This window comes from Manis pentadactyla, chromosome 1 (assembly GCF_030020395.1).
Source record: "Manis pentadactyla isolate mManPen7 chromosome 1, mManPen7.hap1, whole genome shotgun sequence".
Lineage (NCBI taxonomy): Eukaryota > Metazoa > Chordata > Mammalia > Pholidota > Manidae > Manis > Manis pentadactyla.
Genome location: NC_080019.1, coordinates 89185781 through 89200813, shown reverse-complemented (window position 1 = coordinate 89200813; position 15033 = coordinate 89185781). Strand labels below are relative to the sequence as shown.

The 15033-nt window shown below is 42.1% G+C and overlaps 1 protein-coding gene across 2 annotated transcripts in view; it reads right to left on the bottom strand.

Annotated features, from left to right (window-relative positions):
• Positions 1 to 15033, bottom strand: part of KCNAB1 (potassium voltage-gated channel subfamily A regulatory beta subunit 1) — a 384525-nt gene that overhangs the window by 349383 nt on the left and 20109 nt on the right. Inside the window, exon 1 of one of the 2 annotated variants that reach the window (XM_036904133.2) lies at positions 5887 to 6319. The exons of the other annotated variant lie outside the window; for it this stretch is intronic. Within the exon in view, the coding sequence (XP_036760028.1) occupies positions 5887 to 6128 (242 nt within the window). The 5' untranslated portion in view covers positions 6129 to 6319. Of the gene's footprint in view, positions 1 to 5886; positions 6320 to 15033 lie in introns of those variants that run through there. 2 annotated transcript variants of the gene reach the window in all.

Sequence of the window (15033 nt, the reverse complement as noted above, 5' to 3'; positions counted from 1 at the left end):
GGTTGGGTGAGTGAGGTTTCTCTCAGGCTCCCTTACCCTCTGCTCCAGTTCCTCCCGTGTTGCTGTGAGGTTAGCCTGGAGCACCACACCCAGCCCTCACAGCCAACTTTCCCCTGCAGCTAGTCTAGAACCTTCCTTCCCACCTTCTCTGTTTTCAGGCTAGGCCTGGCTGATGTCCTGAGTCCTTCTTGTCTGCCTCCTACTAGCTTAGATTACTACTTGCATGTAAACAGAACTGATACCTCCAGTCTTGGGAATTCTCAGACTCTTGGCAAGCTGGTAGGAGAGGTCCTGAGAAGGGGGCTGGGGGAGTTTTCATCTTTCCCATTCCTTTTCATTTCATTCAGTTTCAAATATTTCCATTCTAGACACAGTGCTAGGCACTGGATAAAAGATGATGTTTACCTTCCTATCATACCATTTGGAGAGTCATTTATTCTAACTAAGGCTGCTTTGATTAAATAGGAGGCCAGGCGTGAGCTGAAAAGAAAGCAAACACTTTCTCAGTATGATCCTAAGCATAGGTTCCAACAGAAGAAGCAAAAACCTATAAAAGGAAGTGCAGAAGTGAGGATAATTGTGTAAAATTCAATTTGTATGTGTTTCTCCTTTTTAGATACAGTATTACACAATTTCCCTTTCAACCTCTGAAAGACTGAATAATGGATTCTTAGGATTGGTTAGGAAGGAGGTTGGAGCAAGAAGTCTCTGGCAGGTTGCGAGCTAAGCACTTTCACATATGTGGCTTCATTTACTTTTGACAACATCATTGTGAGGTCAGTTAAATTAGGCCCATTTTACAGAGGAGGAAGTTGAGGCTCAGCAGGGCTAAGTATCATACTGTGTCTAAGATACAGGAGAAAATATGGGGCTAGAGCACTATTAGTAGAGGAAAGGTAAGTTCTTCCTGCTCCCCAAGTTCTGAACGGATGCACCCAGAGTGAATGAATGAATAAATGAATGGAGTCAAGCAATACACATGAACTGAGCAGAGCACTTTCTAACTGCAAAGCATGGGAGGATTACAAAATATCATAAGCTCTAGTCCTTATCCTCCAGGTGGTGACAGCATGATTTTGAGAACACACACACACACACACACACGAATAGCTAACAACCCAAAGCCTACATGGCACAAAGACACGCCCTGCTGTAAGGCATGGGGAGACTGTGGGTTGGATTTGCCTGGGCAAAGGTGATGGATATGAATATCCTAGGTAAGGAAAGTAATGAGGGAAACTCTGTGATTCAGGGCAGGTGGAGGGTTAATGTGCAGAGTAGGGGGATTGAAGGAGGTTACAGAGCAGAGTGACCAGAGAGGCTGTAGAGGCTGTGTGTGTGTGTGTGTGTGTGTGTGTGTGTGTGTGTGTGTGTGTATTTGCATGGCGAGCAGGTGGCTGAGAACAAAGATGGAGAGTATAGAGAAGGCATTGGACCGGGAGCCCCAGCTCTACTGCTGGCTGAAAATACAGTTTCCATCTCTCAGCCTTGACTTTCTTCAGCTGTAAGACCAGAAATTGGAGCAGATTATCTCCGAGGTCTGTCCTGTATCAATAGTTCTAAGACATCCTCCTGCCTCTTCTTTTGTTCTGTTATTGTCCCCTTGCTACCTTCAGCTCAAGGCTGTTGACAACGCTGTCTTTGGCTGGCAAATAACAACTTTTTTTAAAATCTGAGAAACAATTGTTTCATTCCATGAACTGGACAAGCCCCATCATTGTATAAGAATAATGAATTCTGTGTCATTGGGGATTTTTATAGCATAAATGATCTCAAACTGATTGATACGGTTTTTATTAAACCAATGTCATTTCTTGTAGTAGCCACCTACGTGCTTTTGCTGAATTATTGTTTGATGCAATGCCACCTATTGACAATAAGGGCTACATTGGAAAGAACCCTAGGAATCTCACTCCAAGGCTATTCTTTAGGATGTTATTAATTACACAAAAAGGAACCATGAGAGAAATTTCTCTCTGATCTCCAGATCAAGGTGAGGTGGGCCAGTATCAGGGTGAGGTGGGCCAGTACAGAACAACTGGCTTGCCTCTACCTTAAGGACCTCATGACTGTTATCTCACTCTGCACAGTTTGGTGCTGGGGAGAGCACAGAGCCAAATTCAGGAATCAGTGCACAGTTTGCACATGATAAGCTCATAAAACCCAGGCTGTCTTCCCTTCTTGCTCTTTCTCTTTCTTTGACACATTTTTTTCTTCTTGTTTTTTATTTTTATCTTTCTAAATTATGCATGTGGGCACCTTCAATACCTCTAAAAACAAGGGGATTTAAAAATAAAGATAAATAAACAAATAACCTGTGCAAGTGAAAACTGTTTTCTGGACCAAAGGTTAGCAAACTATGGCCTGCTGGCCAAATCCAGACTGCAACTTGTTTTTGTGATGGGCCACAATCTAGGATTGGCTTTTACAGTTTTTGATGGTTTGGGAGGAAAAAAAGGAAGAAGACTGATATGTGAAAATAATATAAAACTTGAATTTCTGTACCCATAAATGAGTAAACACAGCCACGCTGCTCATTCACCTACTGTCTGTGGCCGCTTCCCCCCTACATGGCAGAGTTCAGTAGTTATGACAAAGGTGGATGTGGCCAGGGAGCCTAACATATTTACTATCTGGCCTTTTACAGGAAAAGTTTGCTGACCCCTGGATTAAATCTTCCTTTTACATCTGTTTGAATTCCTCTTGGCTAATGTTAGTACTAAAAAGTTGTTTCACAGCTAGGCATTTGCTGCATCCTTATGCAGTCTAGATAATTTTTTGTGCTTTGTCCATAAAGCTACTTCACATACATTTTAGCTTTCCCCAAGCTAGGGCTTATTGTGTGGCTCAGATTTCAATGCTATGTAATAGAGACAATGGACTTTCTGTCTCTTAGGAATGACTGAAGGACCCTCTTGGGTGACTATTTTATAGACACTAAAAAAATAAATCCACAAAAACCTATTTTTGCTGAAAATTCTAAGCCAACAGAAGGATCTACACAGCAACTTAGCGTTTTTCACACCACGTTCAAACAATTTCCTCCAGTTTCTTTTCAGCTGATACATGTGTTTGCATATTTGCTGGGGTTTTTTCTTCCCCTGGCCACCCTTAGTTAGAAATAAAATCAAGTCTCCATGGAAACACAACATAATGCTCTCTCACAGATGATAGAGGGACCCAAGCAGCTGGTATTGGGCTGAAGGCTGCAATGGCATCTGACCAAATTAGGAAGAGAAAACAGCTTACCAGCTCTTTCAGGCATCTCAGAATGCAAAAACTCAGCATGGAAACCTATACAGATTGTGAATTACTGCAGATTTTTTTTATTGTTTCTTTTCCTTCTGAGAATATTCTATCTCATCCCTTTGTATGTTTCAGCTCTAGGGGACTTTCATCCCCTGTCCCTAGAATGATTGGCAGAGTTTACAGAATAATCAGGAAAGGAATCTGCATTCCAGTAAGCACCTACTGTGTGTTAGGCACTTAGATGTCACAGCTGGCCCAACGCTCACACAGTTTGTAAACCAGAAGGGCTGGGATGTGAACTCTGGTCTGGTTAACTCCTGAGCCTATTGTCTTCCCACTACACATAAAATAATACCCTTCGAAGAGAAGAAAATGGAAAAGATGGGTCGAACAGGTCTTTTAACATGGTCTGAGGGCCAGGAGGATGGAAATCAAAATAAAGAAGTAACAATATAAAAGTCACCTTCTCACCTAATACCAAGAATGTTTCCAAGAAGTCAAGGTCAAAAGCCATGTTGGAGCAGAACCAAGAAAATCTGGATTTTCTTCCCTAAAAATCCCTCCCTAATGTTTAAAGGAGGATGTTTTAAATAAGGATAATTAATAAGTGCCTTGAAAGAAGAATAGACAAAGTACTATGGAAATTTGGAGAAAGGAGATGTGCTTCACGTTGGGGGAGGGGTATGGAGGCATGGCATGTATCAGGCAGAGGAGGCAGAGCACAGCACTCTCATCACCATGCAAAGCCTTGTATATTTCCTGGGCCTAATTACTGATCTAACTGCACTTTGCTCTCCTCAAATTCTGATCTGGGAACAACAATCTCCCAAGTCCCATTTGTTACTAGAGTGTGATTTGCTGGCACATGCACTCACCCATGAGCCTGCCTTTGGGAGCAGGACCTGGCATCCTTGCAGAGCCTTGTTCTCCAAGGCACTGTGAAGAGGCCCCTCAGAACTGTGCTCTCAAACTGTGGAGAGTATGGGGTCGGCAGGGGTGCCTTGGGAACCAGGTGGGGGGGATGACTGCTCCCCTAAAGCAGGTGGGCTCCAGACCCCCAACTTCAACTAGGACACCTTGCTTTTACCTGTTTGAAGAAAGCATTCCTCTGCTTCATAACTGTTTGGAAAACACTGTTCCTAGAATATATCTTAGTCTGAACATTGGCACATATCACAAGAGTGAAACTGATTTTTGAACCAGGAATTCTGAAAGAGGCAAGCCCTCTGAAGGCTTATACAGGAGTGTGTGGTAGTGCCACCCATCCTGTGGCAAATCCAGAGATGTATGACTGTTTAAAAAAGGAAACAGTCCACCCTCACCTGATCTATAGTCACACATCACCCCCAGTGCTCTCACTGGAGAGGAGAGTAAGAGAATGTGGAGAGGCAGGGAGGGGAGGCAGCTCCTGCTGTGGAAGACAGAGGCAGGAAAGGTGGGTGAGGACCCCCAGCCTCTCCTCCTCCCTCCCAGGGCATGGATCCACGGGTTCTCTTGGAAAGGTGATTAGATTCTTCTTAGATTCCGCTTCTCGAGCAGGATGGGGTGGGCTGTCCAGTGCTTATATGCCCTATAAACCTGGAAGAGTTCATTCCTCTCCTGAATGAGCCCTTTGTTGCATAAAGAGTTTGTGTGAAATACTTCATTCTTCAAAGAGAGGAGTCATCTGCTTGCAAATTAATTTATTAATCAAATTAGCTGATAAAACAGAGCAGCAGCTACTACACTAAAATAGACCTTTAGATTATAGAAAATTGAAATCATGGGGGACGTTATACCCATGCAAGAACTACCTTAACTCTGTGAAGTACAAGTTTTTTGACTTGAGCTAGGACAACTGCTCTTTACAAATGCTTTCGTTTTCACAAATGCTGTTTTTTTTTTTCAGATTTCAGCACCTTGTCCTTCTGAATACTTCTGCCCCACTTCCTAGATATTTAAAGCTCCAGGCATTTGTCCAGGAAGCACTGAGCAGGTGCTACTGGGTGACTACAGGCACACCTTAGAGAAGTCCGAACAATAATTCTTCCTGGAAAAGAATGATACTTCTATCTCAGAGCAATTGATAAATATTACACATCCAACCCTATATCAGGAAAAAAACTTCTCCCTTCTATTAATCTTTCACAGCATAAATGATAGTATTGGAAGTTTAGAGAACAACCAATAATTTATCTTGGGGGGAACTTGCTCAGTTTCATGAGCTACTGTATTAGCCATTAGCACAGACCACAAGACTCAGGTTTAGCAGACAGGAACAGCCGTGAAGGCCAGGCAGCCTGCAGAAACTCCTACTCTTGATTTATAAAGTCACTTAAGAAGAACAGAGAGCCAGTTCTTCATTAAGACCTCTAAGTCACCTCTACCCAAAGCCTAAGGTATTTCCACTGGCAAGTCCATGGTTAGGAGCTTCCACAGGTGAGCTTGTCTGTCTTTTACATAACTTTTGAGTGAAGACAACACAGACAATTTACAGCTCAAAAAAACAGCAGACAAGAAGTGGGCTCACTGCACTCATTTTTCTTTCCCATTTTCGACATAGTGTTTGCTTAACTATTTCAATCCTTATATTTAATAACAACCACCTTTGACTTCAGGGCAGTGCCCTGGTTGGGTGACACTGCGACCAGCAAGTACCTGTAAGCCATGCCCGTCTCTGCCCTGGTGGTTTCCTGCAACGAGAGTCCATGGACGCGTAAAAAGGTCTCCAGATACTTCTGTTCCGCTGCTCCACTGGGCTTACCAGGCCAGCAGGCTGCCTGGGGCGGACGCTTGGCCACTGCTATGTGCCGCCTACATTTCAGAGCCGATTCACTGGATTTGGGCAGACCCAGCTTGGGGCTAGGGATATCTGCACAGGCAGGTTTATACAGATGCATGTTGCAAAAATGCAAGGAAGCCAAGCTAATTTCCTGGTACCTAGCTCAAGTCTGGTTGCATGTCGCTATGATGAACTTGGGTTATGTGGCTTTGGTGTATCCCTAAAAGGGATCAGCTCATTTTCCTTAGCTGTCCCTTACTGGTTCTGTATGCAAGCAGGCTCCTGTGTCCTTGGCAGAGCTGCTGGCTACGAGCCTCTGCCAGAGCCTATGCAAAAAAGAGGCCCGACAAACACCAATCACTTCACAAAGTATTGGCCCTGGGAAAAAAAATATGGGCATTCTTTCCCATGTCTTTCTATTTAGGTAAAAGGAAATATTTTGGTTGGATATGTGCCAAGTGTTCTGTTCTCATAAGGACTATAAGGCCTTGGGAGTGATTTGTGAGTGTGTAATGAGGCCTTTCTAAATGATCAGTATTTTATAATCAAATAATCTACTTGTGGTATAAATTCATTGGGGTGAAAGGTCCATTTACCTTCTTTTTCAGGCATTGATAAGAAATATCAATAAGGTAGTTGTAAAAAGCAAAGGACTGATGCAAATATGCTCAACTGATTTTTCACAAAGGAGCAAGAGCAAGTTTATAGAGGAAGGATAGGCTTTTCAACATCTAGCACTGGAGCAACTGCACATCTATAGGCCAAAATAAACAAATAAACAAACAAACAAAAAGGAATCCTTGACTCAAACCTCATATTTATACACAAATTAACTCCAAATGGATCACAGACTTACAAGTAAAATGTAAAACTATACATTTCTAAGAACATGGAAAATCTTCAAGACCCAGGGACAAGTGAAGAGTTCTTAGAGTTGACACCAAAAACACAATCCATAAAAAGAAAAGTTAGTAAATGGATCTCATCAATATTCAGAATCTTTGCTCTGTGAACAATGCTGTAAAAGGGATGAAAACAAATTACAGACTGGGAGAAAATACTTGGAAACCACATATCCAACAAAGAACTTCTATCTAGAACATATAAAGAACTCTCAAAACTCAGCAATAAAAATATAAACAGTCCAATTAGTAAATGGACAAAAGATGAAAAGAAACATTTCACTAAAAAGGACATACAGATATGGCAAATAAGCACATGAAAAGGGGTCCAACATCATCAGCCATTAGGGGAATGCAAATGAAGTCCACAATGAGATGTCACAACACACCTATAAGAATAGCTAAAATAAAAATGGCAATGACATCAAATACTGGCAAGAAATCAGAAAACTGAAATGTAAGTCCGATAAAAACTGTACACAAATGTTCACAGCAGGTTTATAATACCTCAAAACTGGAAACAACCCAAATTTTTCTAGTGAGTGGATGTCTGAACTGTAGTATATCCATACCACAGAACAAAAAAGAATGAACTATTGATACAAGTAACAACTTGGATAGATCTCAAGGGAATTATGCTGAGTGACAAAAAGCCAACAATAAAGGGTAACATACAGTATGATTCCATTTATACCACATTCTTGAATTGAAAAAATTGAAGAGATGATAACAATTAGCGGCTGCCAAGGGTTAGGAAAGAGGAAAGGGAGGGAGATGGCTCTCTGGCTATAAAAGGATAGACAAGAGATTCTTGGGCTGTATTAAGTGTTTTGTTATGGCAGTGGTCACACCAGTCTACACATGATAAAATTGTATAGAACAAAATACACACACACACACAAATGAGTGCATGTGAAACTAGTGAAATCTGAATGAGGTCAGTGGCTTATATCACTGTTTTCTAATTGTGATATTGAACTATAGTTATGCAAGATATCATCATTGGGGGAAGCTGGGTAAAGAGTATAAGGGATCTCTCTGTATTGTTTCTTACAACTGCATGTAAGTCAATAATTATCTCAAAATAAAAAGTTAAAAAAGCAAAAAGCCTCCTCATATAAGGGTCCCTCTACATTGTACATCAGCTGTGGCTCTCCTCCAACCAGGACTCCTAGACTGAGCGGTTCATCCAGTCCAACAGGTTCCCCACTCTCAGCCCACCCATCACTACATCTTCGCTCCTATGGCTCCTCCCCAATACTCTGAAATGTCCCCTTAGAGCTTATTTACTTTAGTAATTCTTCCTCGACCACCCAGCCCCTGGTATTCAATCATTCCTTGATATTCCTCTTGCAACTCACTTATAAAGCACTCAACACTTCTACACTGTTGCCCAAACATTTGCACACCCCTGATGATTTCTGCCTTATTTGTTACCACCTGTACTATTATTTATTTGCTATTTGGAATTAACTTGCCTTCTTGCTTACCTAAATGAATTCATTTAGGGTTACTAACTGAATGTTTGTGTCCCCTCCAAAATCTGTATGTTAACAATCTAATCTCCAATGTGATGGTATTGGGAGAAGAGGCCTTTAGGAGGTAATTAGGTCAGGAGCATGGATGGGTCCCTCAGGAATTGGATTAGTGCCCTTATTAGACGAGGCCAGAGAGATGACTAGTTCTCTTTCTGCCATGTGAGGGCCCCGCAGAAGATGGTCGTCCATAAACCAGGAAACAGGCCTTCATCAGAACCTACCATGCTGACAGTCCAATCTTGGGCCTCCCAACCTCCAGAACTATGAGAAATAAGTGTTTGTTCCTTAAACCACACACTACAGAAATTGTTACAGCAGCCCAAACTAAGACATTTAGTAAGGACATTATATTAGTAGTATCACAAATAGAAAGGCTTTATCGCTTGGAATAAAACAGAGTATAACCCGTAAAAATAAATACAATGAAAATGAAGAATATTATTGAATTGCAGCTGAATGCTGTTGCTCTTCAAAGGCTCTGAACCAGAGGCCTACTTCTTTTGGCTTTTTGTTGAGGAGATTAAAAGGTGTTAGAGAAGTGTTAGCAATAATTCAGCACAAATCCAAGACTTTTTTTTCCCTTTTTTTCTAGGTTATCAGACGAATTGAAAAGAATTTGAAAGTGGAATATATGACCTTCACAATGAAAATCATATTTAATGCCCCATTTATGTACCCACTGAAAATATCTCCCTGTCCACCAGTGGTACTTGTACCTACTTTGAGAAACACAGATTCACAATACATTGTCCCAGAATATGACCTGCAATTGCACATGTAACTTCCTATAATCTAGACTGCAAGCTCTATGAAGGGAGGGGAGGGTTGTCTCTGATATAAGCTTGTAACCTCCATAATTATCATCATGGCGTTTTGCGAACAGTCAACATTTCATAGATAATCGTGGCTTACTTGCTTGAATTTTAAACTCCAAAAAGCTACCCATATCAGTCTCTTTCCATTTTCACCTCAGCAGCCAAAGCTCAGAAATAAAAAAAAGCTTATAAAGAGAAGCTCAGGAAAGATAGAAGAGTAATCAAGCACTGGGATGGAGTTAAGGAGAAACTCAAATTCCCCAATAAAGTTGTATTTATTGTTCCACCACTTACAATGGCCACTAGTTAAAACTGACTGTGTGAAGGACACTATCAGCAGAACAAAAAGGCAACCTATGGTATGGGAGGATATATTCATTAACTATTTATCTAATAAGCAGTTAACATCCAAAGTATATAAAGAGTTCATACTCCTCAATGCCAAAAAGACAAATTATGCAATTAAAAAATGGGCAGAGGACCTGAACAGACATGTTTCCAAATAAGAAATACAGATGACACATGAAAAGATGCTCCATATTGTTAATTCAGGGAAATGCAAATCAAACACAGTAAGATATCACCTCACACCACTCAGAATGGTCACTACCCAAAAGCAAGAAAGAACAAGCATTGGTGGGGATGTGGAGAAATGAGAACCCTCCTACACTGTTAGTGGGAATGTAAATTGGTACAACCACTGTGGAAAGCAGTATGAAGGTCCCTCAAAAAACTAAAAATAGAAATGACATTCAACCCAGTAATTCCACTTCTAAGAATTTACCTGAAGAAAACAAAATCCCTGATTAGAAAAGATAAATGCACCCCTGTTTATTGCAGCATTATTTACAATAGCCAAGATATGGAAGCAACCTAAATGTCCATCAATAGATGGATGGATAAAAAAGATGTGGTAAATACATCCAATGGAATATTATTTAACCATTAAAAAAAAAAGCAATCCTGCCATTTGTAACAACATGGTTGAATCTAGAGGGTATTTTGCTTAGTGAAATAAGCCAGGTGGAGAAAGACAAACACCGTATGATTTCACTTATTTGTAGAATTAAAAGCAAAGCAAATGAAGAGAAGAAAACAGAAGTAGATTCAGAGACACTGAGAAGTAACTAGTAGTTACCATGGAGGAGGGGTTACAGTGGACAGGTGGGGAGTGTGAGGGGGACAAAAATTCTCAATCATAAATTGGTCACAGGGATATTAGCACAGCATGGAGAATACAGTCAATTATTCTGTATTATCTTCCTATGTTGACAGATAGTAACTGCACTAGTGGGGGTGAGGATTTAATAATATGGATAACTGTTGAACCACTGTGTTGTATTCTTGAAACCAAAATAAGATTGTATATTAATGATACGTCAATTTTTTAAAAAACTGACTGTGTGAACCATGGAAGTTCCCACCAATGAAGAATCAGGTGAACTGGGAAAGCAGGCCTGAAAACTGAGGCATAAGCCCTCTTCAACACATCACTCTCTTTTTCCGCCCTCGGATGTGGAGCCAGGTCCAGGAGAGGAGGGGACAGAGAAAGCCAATATATGTCCGAAACTGAAGTTTCTTTCCATAAAGTTATAAAAGTTGATCACTATCATTAAAGGTCCCAGTTTGAAGGTGGCAAATATAAATTATGTTTATAAGGGAGCTATTATTCCCTTTGGCTGTCAGTGCAAATTAGGATCAATTTTAAACTAAATGTACAAGATAGTAAAGAATGCCTTTGAGCAGCTGAGGGGGGCAATTAATGTCTGCCTTGCTGTCTTTCTGTATCCCAGGAATAATACCCATCATATACTGTTTAGAATCTTTAAGTATTTGCCATCCGAAGGTCAGCAGAGTGTGGGAAAAAGTGACAAGGCCATGTGATGAGAGAGGTGCTTCCAGTACATTCTGCTGATAGGGCCCAAAAGCCCTGGGACTCAAAAGTCACAAACAGAAGCTAACATAGGTCAGGGTGGTGAGCAGGCTTTACCCACACCTGTTGTGCATTCATAAATAATTATGTGACCTTGCACAGGTCTTGGCCTCTCTGTCCCCTTAGTTTGCTGGCCCAGACTTAAGTAATGTCTAAGATTCTTCTAGGGCTGATGTGCTATGAGTCTTATACACAACTTGGTCTACACCTTCCATAGAGGTGAGGACCCTTCCTGTGCTGGCTTGGTGAGACTTGGATTCAACAAATTCCTAGCTAGTTCTCTAAGATACCAGGTCTGTGAGACTGCTGCTGTTGTTTTTGGAATATACCCATTTATAGCTTAGAGCTCCATTTTTCTTGGCTGAAGAGGGTGACTTGTTAAACACAGTATCCTGGATTTATGAACACAGTATGGTCATCAGAAAAGTGGCTGGACCTACAATTGATAACAGAGTGGTGGGGCCAGGAGAAGGGGACGTCCTCCCAGCTGGGGTGACAGAGTGCTGGTTTGGACAGGGGAGATCTGAGCCCCCCTTCCTATTCCAGTCATTTGTAGATCTCTGTCCTCCTGTGCCTGCTCACTGCACTCAGCAGGTGGTGCTGCGCTGGCAAGAGTCCCCTGACTGGGCATCCACCAGTGCCCCACTGGGAGCTGTCCGATGGGCTTCCCCACTTCGCATGGTTGTCTTCTCTTCACCTCTGCGGAGCTGCTTTGAGCCGAGACCACAGCTAAATGCGTGCATGTTGTATCAAGACAACACAATGAAGAACACACTGCCTCTGCCCTTGAGGAGCTCATGGTGAAGAGGAGGAGAGACCAGTAAGGTCACAAAGCAGGGCTCGATGAGCTGCAATGCAGACAGGCAGGGAGGAGACTGGAAACCCAGCTGCAGGTGGAGAGGAAGAAAGGGCAGCAGGAAAGGAGAGGGCTGGGGGTGGGTGGAGTTCTTTCTGAGGCTGGCAATCCAGCAAGAAGCCTAATCTTGAAAATCTCTCCATTATTCACTGGCCTTCTTCTAGACAGTCCCTCTCATCAACTTTTAGGCTAAAATTTGTCTAGGAACAGAATAAAACAGGCCCAGTAGGATAGGGGAGGGGTATTTGTGACAGCGCATGGGACTACCGGAGGGCCCCTGCCATGCCAGCCTCAGCGCCCGAGGTCCCAATCTCATTTTATCTTTTTGCCTTTTTCCTGATGCTTCTCCATTATGTACTCTGGTGTTATAATGCAAAATAACTTCTCTCCAATGTATTATTGTCATACTTCTTCTATAGACATAGACATCATAGCCTCACTGTAGAAAAAACAAAGCATACTTAACAGTGACCAGGTCTGTGGGCCCTTCCTTGGCCTGTGAAGGGCTTCGGGCAGGCCAGCCCTTGGGGTTTCACTGGCAGCCTGTGTTTCTCTCACTTTAACCCACATTAACCACCAGAAAGCATCTTTGTATAGACTTTTGGCATTTGCAGCAAAAGCTCCCTGCTCTGCTTTGGTGGAACTCCTGCTCTTTCTGCAAAAGTTTCCAAAAGAAGCCAAAATGTGGCCTTTAGTCTAAGACTAACACAAAGGAAGTGGCCAGTGGGACGCTGGTGTGCAAATGTGCACTCTGTGGCCAGAAATGCCCTGAAAGATGGCTGCTGGAGAGACGGGCCTTGGAGAAGAGGTAGGTGAGGAGGAAGGAAGGTGGGAGATGGGGCCTCAGGCCTATTACATAGGCTTTGCTCTGTCTTTTTAAGTGATGTTGAGCCATGGAACGTGTGAGCTCAGCGTAGTATTGTGGTCACGTGCTGTTGAGTTATCTCTGAAGTAATGCTTCCAGGATGGTAAGAACATGTTCCCCCACTACCCCCTCCCCCACCCTTATCCCAATCTGCACTGGCCTGGTTTAGAAGAATTTCCATGGAGTGGGGATGGAAAACCATCAGGAAGACTTGGGTCCGAACCCTACCCCAACAGCCTAAGTGGATTGACCTTGGGCACTTTCTGAATTCGTTTCTTCCTATGGAAAATATGTCAGCACATTACCTCAGAGGGTTGAGGTGAAGATTAAAGGAAACACGGTATTTGCTGTACCTGGTACAGAGTACATTGTGTTCTTGTATCAGCCGCGCTGTGCTGCTCCAAGGCCTGCCGCTGCCTTTGGCGTCTGTGTAGATGGCGCCCCCTAGCGTTGAAGTGCACAGAGGCTGCCTCCGGATGCGGCGGGCCCAGACTGACTTCGCAAGCAACCGTTTTCCCGGGACGCCAATGCTATGGATTACACGACTGCCAAATGGGTGGGTTGGCTTTATGATTCTTTTCTAAAGAGAAGTGAATTTTATCTTGATAAAGTTGACTTAACCTTCATTTGGCAAGAAATCCCTCCATCACTCCTTAAGCATCTACTGATTAGATTTTAAAGTTGCAAAGAATCTCACACTTCCCCGGGTCACTGCTCCACATGCTCTGCCGTGGGGCTTATCCATCTTCTTCAGCACATTATTCTTTTGGGGTCTGGAACTTACCAGAGACGAGATTAGAAAGCTGGGGCACAGGGTGGCATCATGAAAAGTAAATCCCAGCTATAAAAGCGAGGCCTAAACACTGATAGTTCCTGTGTTGCAATACAACGCGCTGTGGATAGGCCTTTTTGGAATCATTCCGTCTCAACCAAACTACCCCTCATGCTCCTCTTCTCGGCACTTGACATTAAAAATCAAAGGTTCTAACTAGAGCAGTAAGAAACCTTAAAAATAAACTAATTCGATCTCTTGTTTTACATATAAGGAAATAAATACCCAAACTGGCTGCATGAAGAGTCAGTTATTATAAGGACTGGAATGAAGTATAAGCTTCCAAGAACATGGGCTCAGAGGTCAGATGGGCGGGTTAAATTCTTGCCCTGCCATATGCTACTATGTGATGTGAGTACCAAGTATTTAGTTTCTTCCTTAGAAAAATGGGCCAAACAGGATTGGCTCCACCGAGTTAAATAAGCTAAATCATTTTATACACTTTAAAGCTACCATATTGCCACTTGAAATGTCATTTCACTGCATAATAATTGTAAATATTTAGTCACTGACCAAAGTGCCAGGCAATTCTGTTGAAAGGCGATGCCCTCAACAGCCCTCCGTGTGTTTCTGCTCTGGAAGACAGATGAACAGCTCTGCTCTGCTGACTTTAGCTATGATAGAATGCTCTTTTCAGCTGGGAAATTGATAAAATCTAGAGCACAAGCAGCCCAACATTTTGAAAAATGGTGTTGGACATGGTTTGCTCTTCTAAAAATCTCTAAGGATTATCCCAAGATTAACTTCAACTTGAAACAATTTCAGCATTTGCCATTTTCCCAGATTCAAATGTGAGTTTAAAGAAAGTAATCACTGAATTTTTTAGAGATCATCTTTTCAGCAACCGTGTCAGACAGAGCACAACCAAGAACAAACAAGTGAACAAATAAGGTATCGCAGAGGCCATGTTTCAAGCCTCCTGGGAGAGTACTCAATTCATAAACCATTTATTCTTTCTTGGTCATGATTTAAGCAAGACAGAGTGTCTTATTTTCCATTCCTCAGTGGAGTAAAGATAGCAAATTAGATGAAAAGGGCTATTAGAGGCAGGCACATGAACAGCAGCAAAAAATATTTCCAGAAGGTGAGGATGCAGGAAAAGTAATAGAGGGGGGGAAATACAGAATCTGAAATTTAAAAATAAAATAGCAAAATGCGGTCTCTAATTTTCAAGGCAGATAATTCCATATGCCTTACTCATCCCTGAAGACATTTTAACATAGCACAATAGTTGACATTTATTAATATAAACTAGAGTTGTCAGGTTGTCTCTTCCGGTTTA